Source organism: Procambarus clarkii, chromosome 23 (assembly GCF_040958095.1).
Source record: "Procambarus clarkii isolate CNS0578487 chromosome 23, FALCON_Pclarkii_2.0, whole genome shotgun sequence".
Classification (NCBI taxonomy): domain Eukaryota; kingdom Metazoa; phylum Arthropoda; class Malacostraca; order Decapoda; family Cambaridae; genus Procambarus; species Procambarus clarkii.
Genome location: NC_091172.1, coordinates 31,696,577 through 31,716,501, shown reverse-complemented (window position 1 = coordinate 31,716,501; position 19,925 = coordinate 31,696,577). Strand labels below are relative to the sequence as shown.

Below are 19,925 nucleotides of genomic sequence, written 5' to 3'. Positions count from 1 at the left end.
ATATATATATATATATATGTATATATATATATATATATATATATATATATATATATATATATATATATATAATATTAAATGTATGTATATACAGGATATGTGTAAGCGGGTCAGAATTGCATTTCACCTTTGTAAACGCACATTAATGACATTATGTACAGAAGATATCTCGAACACTATTTAAGTAGGACAAATGTAGATGTATGTATTTCTGTATGTATGTTAGATTAACATTTTAAAAGGACTACAAATCACCTCCTGTGGTTGATTGTTCAATAAATCACTGAACTGTATATTTAACAGATCTCTAACCCTGTCCATGGAAGACAGGACAAAAATTATATATATTCTGGTTAGCATTGTAAACGTGTGACCACGTCTGTGGCAGAAAAAGGCTGGTTACATGAGGAGGGGGAGGGGAGGGGAGGGAGAGAGAAGGGGGGGGAAGAGAGAGAGAGAGAGAGAGAGAGAGAGAGAGAGAGAGAGAGAGAGAGAGAGAGAGAGAGAGAGAGAGAGAGAGAGAGAGAGAGAGAGAGAGAGAGATAGGGGGAGGTTGAGGGTTAAGTGAGTGTGAAAGGTTTAGTGAATGAGAAAGAAAGTTAGAGATGTCGATGTAAATTTAAATCCAGGCAAATAGTGACAACTTGAAGATAGCTTCACCATGTCTGGACTATTCACACTAAGCCTGGCCCAGCTACAGTAGTCCTCAACCACCTACAGTAGGCCTCAACCACCTACAGTAGGCCTCAACCACCTACACTAGGCATACAGTTGGCACTGCACATAGCGAGACCCACCTGCCGATGAAGAGAAACCTGGAGGTAACGTTGTTCCTCTGTGCGGCCAGCAGGAGGTTCCTGACGGTCATGCCCTCACAGAAACACACCACTACGTTGGCTCTCTGGTCCTCCCGCAGCTGCTCGATCACCTGTGGGGACGCCAGGCGGGTCATCATGACATGTGTGGATGTTTATCACGGCAGATGTGATCAGATATACACGGTAAGTGGAGTAGAATATATGAGAGAGTCAATAATTAGGGCATGTAGTTGAAATATTTGGAAACCAGAAAGGTTTCAGTACTGGTTTTATACTAGTTTCTGTAACAGAATCCTTGCATTGTAATAGTGGTCTATCAACCCATCCGACCACATGTTCAGGAGGGAAAATCTTCAGAGTTGTACGGAACTCAGACCAGCGTCCAGGGTTACCCTCAGACACGCACCTTGGGTCGATCCCCCGTTTTGCTGCAAAGATTTTCTCGAAGAAAAATCATGTTATTGTGATTCCCTTGTGATTTTTAAGAGGGAGTTCACACCTCCAGCATGAGTAATGTATTTCACCGCCTCGTCCTAACTCTGACTGAGAGAGAACGTTGAGGTCTTAATTTAGACGCGACCAGGGAGGAAAAACCTGCGTTGCTGCCATCTTAGGTGATGCTGCCGGCCGCTAACACAATTTAGGGTGACACCTGTCCCCGTGAGTTATGGATCTTTGTCTCGCATCGCTCAGCCCCCGTCCCCACCCTCGCCCCGCCACCATCCTGGGGACCCTACGCCCCACCACCACCATCCTGGGGACCCCACGCCCAACCACCATCCTGGGGACCCCACACCCCACCACCATCCTGGGGACCCCACCACCATCCTGGGGACCCCACCACCATCCTGGGGACCCCACCACCATCCTGGGGACCCCACCACCATCCTGGGGACCCCACCACCATCCTGGGGACCCCACCACCATCCTGGGGACCCCACCACCATCCTGGGGACCCCACCACCATCCTGGGGACCCCACCACCAGCCTGGGGACCCCACCACCCTCACTCACTGCCCCACTTGATCAACTTACCTCTAAAAGGAAGCAAATGTTTTGACTTTACATAAAGGAGGAAATTGGGTATAGTTTACACTGTCTCTCTCTCTCTCTCTCTCTCTCTCTCTCTCTCTCTCTCTCTCTCTCTCTCTCTCTCTCTCTCTCTCTCTCTCTCTCTCTCTCTCTCTCTCTCCCTTCCTCTCTCCGACCTCCGCTATTATGTACACATTCTCTCCCACGAACTTTGACTATATAATTAATATTGTTACCATCATTATATGATGTGCGGTTTCTTCTAACCGTGATTTTCCCGGCCCTTTTGTGATCTCCACATCAGTCTCTGTTCTACTACTACTACCCTCTATTCTTTGACCTCTAGTCGTCTCCACTAGCCTCTATTCCTTGAGCACCCTCCTCGTCGCTCTCCGAGGAACACTGGACCAATTACCGTGAAGGAACCATTTCCCCCTCGCCGCCCGCCTCACCCACACTGAATATTTTCTTGACTCCAGACGTGCTGGCGAGGTGACCGGGGGGGGGGGGGTGGCTGCCGGATAATGTCTCGCTGCTTCTGTCTGTCTACGTGTCCAGGCAGACAGTCTCCTGTCTCGTGTTGTTTAACCTTCTTCTATGTCTGTGTGTGTGTGTCTGTCTGCCTGTCCTCATCTAATTGTATTCACCTAATTGTGCTTGCGGGGGTTGAGCTCTGGCTCTTTGGTCCCGCCTCTCAACTGTCAATCAACAGGTGTACAGATTCCTGAGCCTACTGGGCTCTATCATATCTACATTTGAAACTGTGTATGGAGTCAGCCTCCACCACATCACTTCCTAATGCATTCCATTTGTCAACCACTCTGACACTAAAAAAGTTCTTTCTAATATCTCTGTGGCTCATTTGGGTACTCAGTTTCCACCTGTGTCCCCTAGTGCGTGTGCCCCTTGTGTTAAATAGCCTTTCTTTATCTACCCATTCAATTCCTCTGAGAATCTTGTACGTGGTGATCATGTCCTCCCTAAATCTTCTGTCTTCCAGCGACGTGAGGTTTAATTCCCGTAGTCTCTCCTCGTAGCTCATACCTCTCAGCTCGGGTACTAGTCTGGTGGCAAACCTTTGAACCTTTTCCAGTTTAGTCTTATGCTTGACTAGATATGGACTCCATGCTGGGGCTGCATACTCCAGGATTGGTCTGACATAGATAGTATACAAAGTTCTGAATGATACCTTACACAAGTTTCTAAATGCCGTTCTTATGTTGGCCAGCCTGGCATATGCCGCTGATGTTATCCTTTTGATATGGGCTTCTGGGGACAGGTCTGGCGTGATATCAACCCCCAGGTCTTTCTCTCTCTGACTCTTGAAGAATTTCAAGTGTCTGTGTGTGTGTGTATGTGTGTGTGAGTGTGTGTGTGTGTGTGTGTGTGTGTGTGTGTGTGTGTGTGTGTGTGTGTGTGTGTGTGTGTGTGTGTGTGTGTGTGTGTGTGTGTGTGTGTATCTGTCTCCCGGTTGTTCTCTTTTTAATTCATTCTCTATATGTTCCCACACTACCCTCCTCCTTCCTCTCTCTCTCTACACCTCTACTTCCCTTCCAACCTCTCAACTTTCTTTCTCTATACCTCACTAATTCCCTCTATAGCTTCCACATCTACTTCCTTCAGCTATCCCTCTACTTCCTCTTTCTTTCCTTCTACTTCCCCGTTCTACCGCCCTACTATTCTACCACTACCACTCTACCACTACCACTCTCCCGCTCTACTCACCATATCGAAGGCCTCGTCCTCGGCGTTACTGAGGACCGAGTCCTCCTTGGCGATACAGATGTTGTTGCTCTCAGCCAGCTCCCTGAAGGCCGTCATCCCGCTCTGGCCATAGTTGCCTGAAACACCACCAGGGGCATGGGTTATAGTTGCCTGAAACACCACCAGGGGCATGGCTTATAGTTGCCTGAACCACCACCAGGGGCATGGGTTATAGTTGCCTGAAACACCACCAGGGGCATGGCTTATAGTTGCCTGAACCACCACCAGGGGCATGGCTTATAGTTGCCTGAAACACCACCAGGGGCATGGGTTATAGTTGCCTGAACCACCACCAGGGGCATGGCTTATAGTTGCCTGAAACACCACCAGGGGCATGGGTTATAGTTGCCTGAAACACCACCAGGGGCATGGGTTATAGTTGCCTGAACCACCACCAGGGGCATGGCTTATAGTTGCCTGAAACACCACCAGGGGCATGGGTTATAGTTGCCTGAAACACCACCAGGGGCATGGGTTATAGTTGCCTGAAACACCACCAGGGGCATGGCTTATAGTTGCCTGAAACACCACCAGGGGCATGGGTTATAGTTGCCTGAACCACCACCAGGGGCATGGCTTATAGTAACTAACCACTAACAAAGACAAATTTAGACCGTTCATAAATTTACAACCAAGTAAAGTGCGAGAATATAATGGACTAAGGTACGAGGACAGACCGAGTGAGCTGAACCTCCTGCCACTGTAAGAAAAAGAGAAATAGAAGGGACATAATGACCTACAAAATTCTAAATATCATCGATGAAATGACACAGAATATCTAGCAAAAGTGTGCCATTATGTTGATTTCTGATCTAATCTTTGTTGGCCCTAATGGCCTTCCCCGGCTCCGTCCCCTCCTGCTCCTCCTGCTGGCACTGACCGTCGGTGTGGACCGCGGAGACGTAGGTCCAGTTGTAGTGCCTGACGATATCCACCATGACCTGGGCTTGGTAGTAGTCGGAGGGCACCACCCTCATGAAGTAGGAGAAGCGGGACTTGTCGCTCAGGTCCCGCGAGGTGGCCGAGTAACCCACCTGCGGGATGCCGAACAGCTGCAGCAAGTTCTGTACCTGTTGGGGGACCAGAGTCAGTGTGAAGGGTGGGCCAGGTGGTGGTGATGGGTCGGGTGGTGATGGGCCGGGTGGTGGTGGGTCGGGTGGAGGTGGGTCGGGTGGAACCTGCAGTGACTGAGTGTGGAACATGAGACATAAAGCACAAACAACAACAACCTAACCACCATATTAACCTTACCTGTCATTTAGCCCTAATAAGCAGTCCTAGGTCTAATATACTCACTCTCCGGCCTAAGGTAATACATGCATGTTTCTATACTAGGCTTAAGAAAGATTAGATTTCAATATTACCTTCTCGCCCCTCAACTAAATCAATATTAAAAAAAGTGGATTTTGTTTTTTGTGTATGCAACAGCTCATTTTCAGTACATACATTACCAGTCACTAAATATACGATCGTATTTGGAGGATAGATTGCCAGATGTTCCTGCACACGTCACTGGATCAGCTCCTGCAGTTATGAAGTCAGCAGCTGGAGATAAATTGCTAAGCTCTGCTGGTGATATAGCATTAGTCGTCTCAGGTTCTTCACTTTTGAGTAAGGCACAAATGGCGCTGGATCAAGACGTAACATCTGAATGCAGAATTTTAGCGCTAAAAATATCTGCACAGAAATGTAAGGCAATGAAATACGGTGGCAACACTCGAGACAGACACCGACACATTCAAGACATTAACCTTCTAGTCAAGACATTAACCTTAACTTTCGATTACATCAGTACTGATGTAATAGAAAATGACATTGAACAAGCAAATTCAATATCTGAAGGGAAAGTAAATTCCAATTTTATATAATGAGAGCAATCACAGGGCCCCTTCAAGGAGTTAAGAAATGCTTTACATGTATGCCATTAACTCCTTAGTTGATTATTCAGCGCCTTCCTTATTCACTCTTTCTCCAAGTCAGTAGGGCCAAAGTTGTGGCTATTCAACACGATAGAGTGCGATTCCTAGCGGGGGCTCCTAGATGGAATAAAATTTTGCACTTAAAACATACTGACAATTTTAGTATATGTACTGCCGAAGCGAGTAGGAAACATGCTGACAAGACATAGATGAGACCCAAAAAAAGGCACTCTTGAAGGTAATGAACACTAACATCAGACAGAATAGTCTCCAACAGCAACACTCACTGTGTAATATTCACTGCAAATATTTTTGAGATCACAAATACATCTACTGAGAAAGGTGACGACGTAATACATGCCGATTTCAGTAAGCCAGTGTTAGGGGTCTCACTTTGGTTTAGGCTTGGACTTCTTCCCTATGGGTTAATTCACATAGATGTGCGCCTGGGAATGTGTTGCATTGTCTGCTGTTGAATGTCTGGGGGAAATCCCCCAAATGAATAGATATACCCCTAGATTTGTGCATATCTACTCCTTTGAAACATAACAGAAGAACTTTAAGTTTAAAATTTACTAAAAAAATTCACATGCAGAAACATAAAAGTAACCGGAATCAAGTTATAAGAGTTATTTCTCACATTCTACTTGGATGACTTTAAAGTACACGAACATAGGGACAATAAATTCCCGCACTTCCTCAACTCACCTATATACAATACCTCATAAACTCATAGCACTATTTCCTTCAGATCACTCTATATAAATCATCCTCAAATCATGGCATTATTTCCATTAAAATATACGGACACATAATAATATATGATCATCTACAGAAAAAATTATGGTATCAATTTGCACAAAGTAAATATGATACTATATGGATACTCAGTGTCACCCACAACGACGCTACCCTATCTAACATTTACTATGGAAGTACGAATAGTGGCTTAGATCAAACATCAGTAATAAATCCCTTAGAACTCATGCCGCCTTCCAATACATCTTGTTTTCTGGGGGGGGGGGGGGGGCCTTCGGCTCCCCGGAGCTATCCAGGCTGATATGGATTACAGTATTAGACTTTGGCATCAGTCAATGTGAATGGAATTCTAGGCCAACCGGGGACCATGAGCGATAACCTGGCCCCCTCAGAGAGGCACGAGGTGCAATGGCCTATAGAAATGAACATGTGATTATGGAGCATTCTGTGTCCGCCATCGACCGGGAGACAGGACCACCGACGTCGACTCACCTGTATAGTGACGTCAGAGGAGACAGGACCACCGACGTCGACTCACCTGTATAGTGACGTCAGAGGAGCCAGGACCACCGACGCCGACTCACCTGTATAGTGACGTCAGAGGAGCCAGGACCACCGACGCCGACTTACCTGTATAGTGACGTCAGAGGAGCCAGGACCACCGACGCCGACTCACCTGTATAGTGACGTCAGAGGAGCCAGGACCACCGACGCCGACTCACCTGTATAGTGACGTCAGAGGAGCCAGGACCACCGACGCCGACTCACCTGTATAGTGACGTCAGAGGAGCCAGGACCAACGACGCCGACGAGTCTCTTGCTTGTAGTTGTGGACTTGCAGGCGTCGGGTCGCTGGGTGCTGTTGGTGCTGCCTATGGGCGACGCCAACGAGTCTCTGATGAATTCTGTTTGTGGAAGAAGCCAGGGTACACGGAGTTATTATGAGGGGGGGGGGCTACCATAACACGGGGCTGCTCTCAGGGAGTTGTACCATCACACAGGGCAAGTCTCAGGGGAGGTACCACCACACAGGGCACCCCAGAGTAGGAGCTTACTCTGGGGTCAGTAGCGTTTGGAACAATTATATATTTGTGAAGTCAAGTGAGCTGTGCCACACAGCCGGCTCCGGCCGCTCCCTATACGTCTGTAACTTAATATTATAATATGCAATAATAACATTATTATATTGATAAGTTTTTATGGTCAGGCTTCTAATGTTGCAATGTATCTTTTCAGCGTTTATTTATGTACATAAATGTTTCTATTTTGAACTATAGTTTTGGTTTCATGGGAGAGAGAGAGAGAGAGAGTCTGTGCGTGCGTGCGTGCGTGCGTGTGTGTGTGTGTGTGTGTGTGTGTGTGTGTGTGTGTGTGTGTGTCTGTGTGTGAGTGAGTGAGTCTGTGCGTGCGTGCGTGTGTATGTGTGTGTGTGTGAGTGAGTGAGCAGGTGAGTGAAGGGGTCACTAACCAATGCTCTGCTCCAGGGCTATGGAGGAGTACCAGCAGGAGTCCCGGATCTCCACCCCCAGAGTGATGTTGGGCAGCAGCTGAGAGTCGTTGTTGATCTTATCAATGGTCATGAAGGCGGCCTCCACCCTCTGGATGCCGTACTGCTCCCGGATCTGTGAGGGAGATGATGCCAAGGTAACAAGCCACAGACATCAACATTGATGCTGGTTGGTCAGTCAGCTATTGATGAAGCCTAAATTACCTTCCGGAGCTTGTAAGTCTTAAGCCCAGAAAGAATTCAAACATTTAATTCTAATCTTCAGCTTAATCTTGCCCGTGTTTGAGCCCGTTAAGATTATTCAGCTTAAAGAGATTTCTGACCGTTCTATAAGATGTAGAATTGATACATTTACCTGAACATCTTCATAAAAATGATTCCTGAATTCATCTCAGGAATTAAAAGTCTTGCTTTATGAGGATATTATAAAAAGCTTAATGAACCTTCTTAGCCAACTATTATTTCTGAGGCTGCCAGTGTGTGTTCCCAGATATATCATTGTTGTCAGAAATGTGCTGACCTTACCTGTTCAAACCTGCCCAAACATCCAAATTAATTTGAACTTCATCATTGTATTCTAACCAGTTGAAATAATGAAGGAACAGATATTTTTAATGATCATTCCCTCCCCCACCCCCTCTATCTCTATTAAAAATATTAACAAAGAGCAAAATTAACGAGGCTTTCAAAGTAAACCAATAATGTGTCAGGGTCATTATAGATGATGGGGCAGGAGGGTAGGGCGGGAGGGAGGTAAAGAGAGGGAAGGGAAGGACGTCAAGGAAGGGGTGGAGAGAGGAAGACACAGAGGTGAGAGCAACTGACCTCGCCACAGGTGAGGGTGAAGGCACTCTTCTGCTTGGGTTGGTGGTGGACGGAGAAGAGCGCGCCGATGAGAATGTCTCCCTCAACGAGCGCCGTCTTCCTTCTCTTCTGGATCATGGCGGCGTGGACGACACACACCACAAACACCACCACCAACACGCTTTCCCACCACCGTCCTACCCACCTGCACATCCTTCCTCCTATCCCCCTTATCCTCGCCTTCTCCTCCTCCTCCTCCTTCGTCGACTGGTGCGGTTACTGTCCCTCGCCTGGGCTAGTGTTGACGTCCAGAACTTCTTCACTATGTCAGCTGAAGCTCTCTCGCCTGAACGATGCAAGAGAGGCACCAGTGCCAGTTTTGGTGTCTTCTACATTTCTGATAATTGTCGTAGCTACGACTCGTGGAACAACCATTCTCGGCTCATCTTAAATCCCCGCTGAACGCTTCGCCAGGTTCATATTGATGAGAGTTCGAAACAGTAGCAAACTTGACTAGTTGGTACATCCTTCGCAGGATTTCTGTGGTCGGGTCCTGAAGAGAGAGCCGATGAGAGGTTCTTGCAGAAGGTTAGCAGGTTTCAGGAGTCCTCTGGCAGAAGTGGACAACTTCTGTCTCTCCAGAAGACGGTTCCGAGGACTCAAAGATACAGAAGTTGAAGGAGGCCAACCTCCGTCTCCACCTGCAAGGAAAAAGGATATTGATGGATTTTTGGATCTAAAGAACGCACTCAACACACACACACACACACACACACACACACACACACACACACACACACACACACACACACACACACACACACACACACACCGGTGGTAGAAATAATCACACCATTGACGAAGACGACGATAATACCAACAATGCAATGTTTCCCAAACATAACAAAGCTATCACATTAATGAAATGCTCCCAACCAGCGAGCAGCGATCAAAATCCCATTTTCAATCCCATCAATTTCAATTACGAAGCAATTAGAAAAACCGTAACCAGGGTTGGGGGTCACAGCTCGAGGCAGTTCGCCAAATGTGCCAACTAAATGGTTCTTATAACGAATGACATGAGAGGTCAAAGGTCACTGCACAGTATAAACACGGTCTGTGATTGGTCGGTACAAAACCATTCGCATGAAACATTGGTCAGTATCTGAACACAAAAAAGTTATTTGTATGTAAAGTAAATAGGCTTTGAATGGCTGTGTTTGCAGGGACCCTTTGCCTCGGAGAAGAGAAGATACAGTATATGGGGGAGCCTTGTGAGCCTACTTACGTATGCACTTGTATGGTGTCTTCTCTTACCAATCCCCCTCTTTTCTAAACTTTATATCACAATATTAGTTACATAGCACCAACAAAAATAACTATCGCAAATCGTAGACCTCCTTGAGTTTTTACACCTTTTATATTGGAAATTAATAAAACTTGTTTTATAACAGAGCCTCTATAAGAGCCTCAATAATAGAGCCCCTTGGAGAGAACAAATTGGAGCGGTACAGATAACATGTATAATTTAGAGACAGACTGTTACGATATCAACGCTTTCTATGGAGTGATGTGTGGCGATTTCGGCGCCATCTATGGACCTGCACTCCAACTCCAAGTCATTAGGTAAGACGAAGACACCGCCATCTATTGGCGGAGGTGTGGCGTTTGTGAGAGGTTCCTGAGGACTGACGTCAGGAGGTGAGGTCGATGATGATGACCTCTGGTGAGTGAAGTAACGATAACAACGCCATCTAGATTGTGCATCCGATTACATTTCACAGTTCCCGTTGAAAGGTTGCCGTCCTATGTGTTCCTCATATACTTTCTGTCTGGCTAATGACTTCTACAGAGATGACGTGAGGAGTCTAGTACGCTGTTGCAATTAGATCACCTCTGGCACTCCCGAACTCCTGACTTGGTCCTGTGAGAGGACAAGTGACCGCCGTCGGTAGTAAGCAGTGTGTTGGCTGTTGTACTTATGTAGTGTTGTGTGGACCGACGTACTCGGGATTTGGCCAAGAGGAGTTACAAGAAGACAGTAGGGGTTGTCTGCTGAGAAGTGCTGCTAATGTGTTGCTAGAGACTTCTGCCAAGGTGTTAGAGCCCCCTGGAAGTGATTATTTGTGATCCCCGTCAGCGTGTTGCTGAAGCCCTCTGCCAGGGTGTTTCTGGAGAGCAGATGTTGGGTATTGTGACATGGTGACGATACGGTGTGTGGACTGGCCCATGTTGAGGAAGGTGAACTCGCCGGTGAATACCATTGAGCGTGGACGACCTGTACTTGAAGATATTGAAGTCACCGGACTCTGAAGAACACTGCAGATATATGCAGAGTCCTGGGTGAAAGTGACACTGTGTACATAAGTGTAGTTATACTTCTATATATAATATATCGGTGAAGATGTAATTGCGCGTTGTTTACCCCCTTTATTCCTTGCACTGTTACATCCGAATTGACTGACTACCGTCAATTCGGATGTAACTGTTACTGTTCGGATGCACTGTTACTGAATTGACTACCCCTCAATTCCTGAGAACTGACCATTGTCTTGGGGTAGCAGTATAGAAGAGGCTATAAGGCACGTTACGCAGAAAGGACCTGGATACTGGCTCCAGCTGGCCGTAACACAGACATCGAGGGAGAAATAGAGGCACACAGACCTAGAGGCAGACATAGAAAGATAGGGGTAGACAAACAGAGAAAGGAAAGGTAACTAGCAGAGGAAATCGCCAAGCCATTAGACTCTCTCTCTCTCTCTCTCTATATATATGTTTGTTTGGAGTCTAACACTAACCCTATATATATATATATATATATATATATATATATATATATATATATATATATATATATATATATATATTTATATATATATATTTATATTTATATATATATATATATATATATATATATATATATATATATATATATATATATATATATATATATAGCACTTGGAATGATAAGGATTTGGGATGTGACAGTAATGAAAGACATAGAGACAGACAGACAGACAAAAGAGACAGAGAAACCACCGGGGGACCTGCACACTTGGGGTACCCTGGGGGGACCTGCACACTTGGGGTACCCTGGGGGGACCTGCACACTTGGGGTACCCTGGGGGACCTGCACCTTACCATCCTTACTCCTATAAGACGCGCCAACCTTTAGTGCCTCTATAAACATCCTTCAACGTAAACATATCGTAAGAGTTTTACTGTACTCTATTGTAAACATAGTGAAGATATATTTTACAGTAAATGTATGTCATTTACACACTTTATTTTGCATTCGCTTTACTGGAGAGATGAGTAAAGAGATCAGCATCCCACCCGACGCGCGACCTCCGCAGGCGGATTCAAACTCACGAACGGTAGCGCGACCGTTGGGAAACAAAAGGATGGTTACCGGATTAGCCGGATTCTCTCTTTTTTTTTATATATTTAAAAGTATTGTTTTTCTTTCACTGATATACATAGTGGCGATAAGACTGTTGTCGGCGGGTGCCTGAGGTATTCAACGATACTGAATAGACTATAGTTGCGAGGATATCATTTTTTCTCTCAATCAACTCCCTCGGTCGCCCATGGCCGGGATATCTCGAGCATTTTCGTGTTCATTTACGGAACCTGTACATCTTTCCTCGATGACGGCAGTTTAGTTGGCATTTATTAAACAATTTACTTGGTTCGAAGCCTCGCAACCCAAGGTCATTATTATGGAAAGTATCGGAGCTCTCCATATACGTACAAATGTACAACTGTTTTATATGTAGAAATATATAAACCGTTTTATATGTACAAACTAAGTCGTTGTGATTGAGGAAAGATGTACAGGTTTCGCAAGAGGTATCTTAAGGCTTGATGAATCCTGGCTTTGGCGAAGCGTAGAGGTCGGCTCCTGAAGGTTCCCAGGATGAGGGGAACAGTTGCTCGGTGATCGCTGCCTCGCTACACAACACACCTGTGTCTCCTTTGACGGGGAGAGGAGAGAGGGAGAGTGGAGAAGGGAGGGGGAGTGGGGAGAAGGGAGAGGGGGAGCGGGAGTTTGGACATAGTTTAAAGAGTGTGAGAAATGTGCGGTGGGTGAGGCGGGGCTTGGATGGGGGGGGGATGGTTTGGCTAGGGTTGTGGGTAAATTATTGGCTGAGGAAAGATGGGGAGACCTATAGGGATGGCTGGGTGTGGTCAGGGGTTACATGGTGTGGTCAGGGGTTACATGGTGTGGTCAGGGGTTACATGGTGTGGTCAGGGGTTACATGGTGGGGGTCAGGGGTTACATGGTGTGGTCAGGGGTTACATGGTGTGGTCAGGGGTTACATGGTGTGGTCAGGGGTTACATGGTGTGGTCAGGGGTTACATGGTGTGGTCAGGGGGTTACATGGGTGTGGTCAGGGGTTACATGGTGTGATCAGGGGGATACATGGGTGTGGTCAGGGGATACATGGCTGGAAATAGGTAATAATAAGCAACACGCTCTCTCATTTCCTCCACTAATGGACCTACATACCTGGAGGCTTCTCTCTGAGGACTTAACCCCCCATCCCACACACACACACACACTACGTATCTCGAGACGATATACGGCTCGTCTGGGTACTAGTTTTCACAGCAATATGTCACTACCCGCCACCACCTAACCCTCCCACCTTCCCACCCCCCCCTCACCCAATACCCCCTCCCCCCCACACACACCCTCACATAAACCCAACCACCAACCACACCAACCCCTTCACCCTCACTCTCCAATATAGAGCCTCCTTCCCTTCCTCCCCCGTCATACTCTCCTTTCTCTCTCCCTCACTCCCTCTCTCCCCCTCACTTTCTCTCTCTCTCTCTCTCTCTCTCTCTCTCTCTCTCTCTCTCTCTCTCTCTCTCTCTCTCTCTCTCTCTCTCTTTCTCTCTCTCCAGCTTTTCTCTATCTCTGTTCTCTCCACTTCACCCCTCCCTGCACCCACCAATCTCCCTTTCCCTGTCCCCTCTCGGCTCTCATCTACCCTCCACCTTTTCCCTATATACTCCTCTCCCTCTGTTTCCCCCATACCATCCCTCTCTCTGTCTCCTTCCTCTCTTTTCACCTCTCTGATCCTTGTAGTCTAACACTAACCCTATGTACCAAAACGATGTCACCAGCGGAGTCCCACAGGGCTCTGTACTTGGACCCATCCTGAATCTAATATATGTAAACGATCTTCCAGAGGGTATAGACTCTGACTAATTAGTCAGACAACTGACTAATTCTTCTCAATGTTTTCTGATGATGCAAAAATTATGAGAAGAATCAAGACAGATGAAGATAGACAGAGACTACAGGATGACCTGGACAAACTGGAGGAATGGTCTAGAAAATGGCTTCTAATGTTCAACTCAGGAAAGTGTAAATTAATGAAATTAGGCGAAGGGAACAGGAGGCTGAACACAAGGTACCATCTGGGAGGTGAAATCCTGCAAGAGTCAAATAGAGGGAAAGATCTTTGGGTTGATATCACACCGAACCTGTCCCCAGAGGCCCACATCAAAAGGATATCATCAGGGGAATATGCTAGACTGACCAACATAAGAAGTGCATTTAAAAACTTGTGTAAAGAATTGTTCAGGATTTGTATACCACTGATTGATTGATTATTGCCGCCGGAGGCAGCTAGTTTATTGTGCACCCCATACCCATCCTGCGAGCGGTAGCGCAAAAAGCATTACAGAGGGCACAAAAGGTCTTTATCAGACCTCATCTTAGATTATTACATAAACAATTTCATCTATCCTTGACTCCTTATAGTTACAATGTCGGTTAGTTACAGAGAACGTGCTATTTCAAGAGTATACCACTGATGCCAGACCAATCCTGGAGTATACAGCTCTAGCCTGGAGTCCATACATAATTAAACACAAGACAAATTTAGAAAAGATTCAGAGGTATGCCACCAGACTAGTCCCAGAACTGAGAGGTATGAGCTACGAGGAAAGGCTAAAGGAGCTAAACCTCACGTCCCTGGAAGACTGTAGAGTAAGGGAGACATGATAACCACCTACAAAATTTTGTTGTAAAGTTGAACACTCGTTTGAGAGTCTGAAACTATTTACAGAGTTTCAGGCCTTAAAAGCATCTCCGGGTTTTTGTCCCTGCTGGTCAACCTATCCATCTGTGAAGTATGTGAAGGTGTCAGCTGTCATGTCAGAGGAATTGACAGAGTGGGCAAAGACAAACTCTTCAGCACGGGCGGGACACGCACAAGGGGACACAGGTGGAAACGTAGTACCCAGATGAGCCACAGAGACGTTAGAAAGATTTATTTTCAGTGTCAGAGTGGTTTTGAAATTAGGCAGTGATGTGGTGGAGGCTGACTCCATACACAGTTTTAAATGTAGATATGATAGAGCCCAGTAGGCTCAGGAATCTGTACACCAGTTGATTGACAGTTGAGAGGCTGGACCAGAGAGCAAAAGCTTAACTCTCGCAAGCATAAATAGATGAGTTCAACTAGGTGAGTACATCCTCAGGAAGCAGCCCGTAGCAGCTGTCTAACTATTAGGTACCTATTTACTGCTAGGTGAACAGGTGCATCAGGGTGAAAGAAAATCTGCCCATATATTTCCGCCTTCGTCGGGAATCCATCCCGGGCCACAGAATTACAAGTCCCGCGCGCTGTCCATTCAGCCATCAGACCCCTTATATATGTGTGTGTGTGTGTGTGTATTCACCTAGTTGTGTTTACGGTGGTTGAGCTTTGCTCTTTCGGCCCGCCTCTCAACTGTCAGTCAACTGTTTTACTATTTTTTCCCCCACACCACACACACCCTAGGAAGCATCCCGTGACAGCTGACTAATTCCAAGGTACCTATTTACTGCTAGGTAACAGGGGCATTCAGGGTGAAAGAAACTTTGCCCATTTGTTTCTGCCTGGTGCGGGAATCGAACCCGGGCCACAGGATTACAAGTCCTGCGCGCTGTCCACTCAGCTACCAGACCCTTTTTTGTGGTGTGTGTGTGTGTGTGTGTGTGTGTGTGTGTACGCTTGTATATGCGTGTATATATATATCCTACAATACAAGTGATTCATGGACCCCCAAAATATTGGATGTGGAGGTTCACGCGGCCTGCTGCTCCGTCCAGACGAGGAGCGAGACAATACACTCCCGGTCATGACCAGACTAGAGACTGGTTTACAACCGCGTGAACACTTGGCAAGGACCTTCAAGTATAGACTGTGTACACCAGTGTATACAGAACCCACCAGTGTATCCGGAGTGGAAATGAGTGCATACACTGTATTGAGGAGGATAGGATAGAGTGGTGAGGAGGAGAGCAGGATACACTGAAGAGGATTAAGAAGGCCCACACGACGGAGAAAAAAAAGAGAGATGTATACAGACATGGGAGTGAAGATAGGATAGAGAGGGAGGGAAGGAAGGAGGGAGAACAATCTCCATCAGGGAGCGGACCACCGCCGCCCCAGGGACCTCCTCGCCGCCCTGACAGACCTGCAGGGACACCCGGGAAATATGCTCCCAGTATAGATGATCAACTCTTCCCGCCAAGACTTACGAGCCGTGAGGAATGCCTTCAATCCTGTGTTCGTGTTGTTGTTGTTGTTGTTGTTTTTGGTGTTGTTGTTGGTGGTGGTTGTTATGAGGGTCAAGTGGTTGCTCTGAGAGGGCCAACAGCTAAGGTTAAGGAGTTGCTAAAATAGTGAGAGTTAGGTTAGGCTCCGCCCCCCGGGGAAGACAATTGCCAGCCAATAATACTTGTCCTAAATGAGTCTGTAGTCTAAAGGTGATTAACCTACTCTGCTCCAAACAGGGTAAAATGATACGCCTATTATAACCTTAACATTTTTTTTTTTAAAGACAAAGGCAGTGGACTTATATACAGTGACTCGCAGAGTGCACTCCTGGCATTGAACGCACATAGTAGTGACACCCAGAAAATAGTCAGTGATATTCGAATGAATGTTTTCCCTGCTAAAGAAAACAGATTTGAAATTAAATTCCTATGGATACCATCACATGTTGGCATCTCAAGGCATGACACTGTTGATATGCTTGCAAAGACAACCTGTAGAAAACCAGTGGTAGAAATTGATATGGGTGTTTCATTAGCAGTGACAAAGTATTTACTTAAACAAATATCGAATGAAGATCTCACCGACCTAACAAATTCTCAAAGACCTGAAAGTTGTAGCATTAAATATTATGATAGATATCGTGAGGAGACATTCACATATGGGACTAATAGAACAAGAACTCGGCAATGTGATGTTATAGTGGCCAGAATACGCCTGGGATATAAACGTATCTGGCAGCTTTCTCAAAACCCAAATGTCGAGTACACAATGTGTCAACTTTGTGAAAGAGAAAACATGCACTCTCTTGAACATTATATTGTAGAATGTCCCATATTGTCTGACTTTCGCCCTCCTGGGCTAAGGTATGCTGAACTGTGTAATTACTATATGAGTACTGGAACACTTGATGATATAATGGACTTGTACCCAAGATTAACCATGTAATGTATCAATTATACAATGTATGTATATGATGTAACTATATAACCTGAACTTGTAAAAGCACCTTTATCACCTTCAGTGATTAAGTGCTTAATTGCACACTAGTTTCTCTATCAGCTATCTCACCCTGTCAGAGTAAAAGAGACAAATGTTTGTGAATGCATGTGTGTGTGTATGTATGTATGTGTACGTAAATGTGTTTGTGTATATGTATGTGTATAAAGTATATATGGAAGCTGATCAGAATTACATTTCACCTTTGTAAATGCACATTAATGACACTATGTAAAAGACACATCGAACACTTTATGTAAGGCAGATGTAAATCTGTGTATCTATGTATTTACGTATGTAGGTTAGCTTAGCATTTTAAAAGCACCGACTCACCTTCTGTGGTTGAGTGTTCAATAACCTTTGAACTATATTTTTAACACATCTCTAACCCTGTCCATGGAGGACAGAAGAAATTGCATATATGCTGGTTAGCATTGTAAATGTGTGGCCACGTCTGTGGTAGAAAATAATAATAATAATAATAAAAAAATAACCCCATATACCAAAATACAACAAATTACTGTACCAACTCTATCTTACATTAACCCCTTGACTACACATAGACAGGAGACAAGGATTACAGTCAGCGATCTAGTGGTAAAGGCTACTTTCCTGAAGGGACACAACACACTGGTATCACTGTAAACATGTATCATGTATCACTGTAAACATTTATCATGTGTCACTGTAAACACTGGCCCACGTGGTCTCTCTGGCCACACTAGAGTGACACTTAGGGCACCAAAACACTGGCTTCGAGAACACAAATAAATACACTCAAAAACGTAGGTAATGGCACGGTAATTCTATAATAAGATACTTAGCTTGGTAATACAGAATAATGAGAGAGAGGAGAGGAGGAGGATGAGGAGAGGTAAGGGAAATAAGCCCACAAGGTGGTAGTGGACTTATTTGGATGGATGGGATGGCCAGCTGCCTCAGGCATGGCCAGCTGCCTCAGGCATGGCCAGCTGCCTCAGGCATGGCCAGCTGCCTCAGGGATGGCCAGCTGCCTCAGGCATGGCCAGCTGCCTCAGGCATGGCCAGCTGCCTCAGGGATGGCCAGCTGCCTCAGGGATGGCCAGCTGCCCCAGGGATGGCCAGCTGCCTCAGGGATGGCCAGCTGCCCCAGGGATGGCCAGCTGCCTCAGGCATAGCCAGCTACCTCAGGCATGGCCAGCTGCCTCAGATCAAAGGAACACCGAGGGGCTCAATTTCAAGCTATTAATAGGATTAAGAAGGAGAAATCTAATATTGTGAGATTAAAAGTTGCTGATAAACTTACCGGAAAGAAGCTCATTGAATGTTGGGGTAAAATAAGAAAAATATTCAGCTCAGGGGAAATGTTCACGACTGTAAACAGGTAATTCATCTGGCTCAAGTAACATACATATATGTTTTTTAAAGATTTCAAACACTACAATAAAACATATGACAAGATAAATAAGAATGAAACTGATTTAACTACAGGTGTGTGTGTGAGACCTGTACACACCTGCTCATTGTAACCTGTGTAGTGGTTAAGACATCTGTAGAGAAGGTTAAAAATAGTGGTTACGATTACTGCTCTAACATCTGCTCTGTCACCCTTAAAGATAGAGGTTGTGTCTCTGGCTCTATCTCTCCCACGGTACATCGCCAGCTGTCATCAGTAACCTCTGTACTTGTAGCCGGTACAAAGATCCTCCCAGCTCCTGTATCCTGTGGTAACTAGGAGTCATTGCTCGCTCTTCATCCCCTATAACAAAGTTATCAATTATATACCAACTGATTAGTAAATGAAGATCTTGTACTGTTTAAGTATACATCAGCTTGATCTACGACGCTACAGCGTTGTTTTGGCTGGAGGAAACAGCTCTCCAACTCAGTACTGTGAGTTGAGTACTGTGAGTGGAGTACTGTGAGTTGAGTACTGTGAATTGAGTACTGTCAATTGAGTACTGTGAGTTGAGTACTGTGAGTTGAGTACTGTGAGTTGAGTACTGTGAGTGGAGTACTGTGAGTTGAGTACTGTGAATTGAGTACTGTCAATTGAGTACTGTGAGTGGAGTACTGTGAGTTGAGTACTGTGAGTTGAGTACTGTCAATTGAGTACTGTGAGTTGAGTACTGTGAGTTGAGAACTGTCAGTTGAGTACTAGCTAACTAGTACTCAACTCACAGTTAACGACAAAAACTGTGAGGGCTTATGACAGATTGTTCTGACTTTGTTTGTTGTATAAACATTATCTCAAGACAAGACAACTTGAGGACGATGGCTGTGTTTAATAGTGTCACTGTTCTACAGGATGTGTTACAAGAGCCAGGGGGTGGGGGAAGGATACCCCTAGTTAGTGACGTGTTGTTACTGGGGTAGTTAGTGCGACTTACAGGTTAGTGAGACGCAATCTTATCTCTAACGACGGGGGGATCATCGTTACCTGTAATTGATCCCTGTTACATGAACTATGTTCAGAGGGATTCAGAGCCTTGAAACAAGTGATGCCATTGACCGGCATCATTGACTGACTCAATGATGTGCCAATGATTGACTCAATGATTGACTGAATGATTGACTCAATGATTGACTCAATGATTGACTCAATGATTGACTGAATGATTGACTGAATGATTGACTGAATGATTGACTGAATGATTGACTCAATGATTGACTGAATGATTGACTGAATGATTGACTCAATGATTGACTCAATGATTGACTCAATGATTGACTCAATGATTGACTCAATGATTGACTCAATGATTGACTCAATGATTGTCTC

General features: G+C 45.5%; 1 protein-coding gene across 13 annotated transcripts in view; it reads right to left on the bottom strand.

The window, feature by feature from the left end:
• Positions 1-19,925, bottom strand: part of LOC123763970 (metabotropic glutamate receptor 5) — a 316,966-nt gene that overhangs the window by 45,352 nt on the left and 251,689 nt on the right. For all 13 annotated transcript variants that reach the window (XM_069330094.1, XM_069330097.1, XM_069330101.1 and 10 more), the window contains 6 exons: positions 8,625-9,304; positions 7,761-7,914; positions 7,061-7,197; positions 4,495-4,684; positions 3,576-3,691; positions 798-928 (listed from right to left, as the gene is read on the bottom strand). In XM_069330094.1, the coding sequence (XP_069186195.1) occupies positions 798-928; positions 3,576-3,691; positions 4,495-4,684; positions 7,061-7,197; positions 7,761-7,914; positions 8,625-8,816 (920 nt within the window). In that variant the 5' untranslated portion in view covers positions 8,817-9,304. The remainder of the gene's footprint in view (positions 1-797; positions 929-3,575; positions 3,692-4,494; positions 4,685-7,060; positions 7,198-7,760; positions 7,915-8,624; positions 9,305-19,925) is intronic.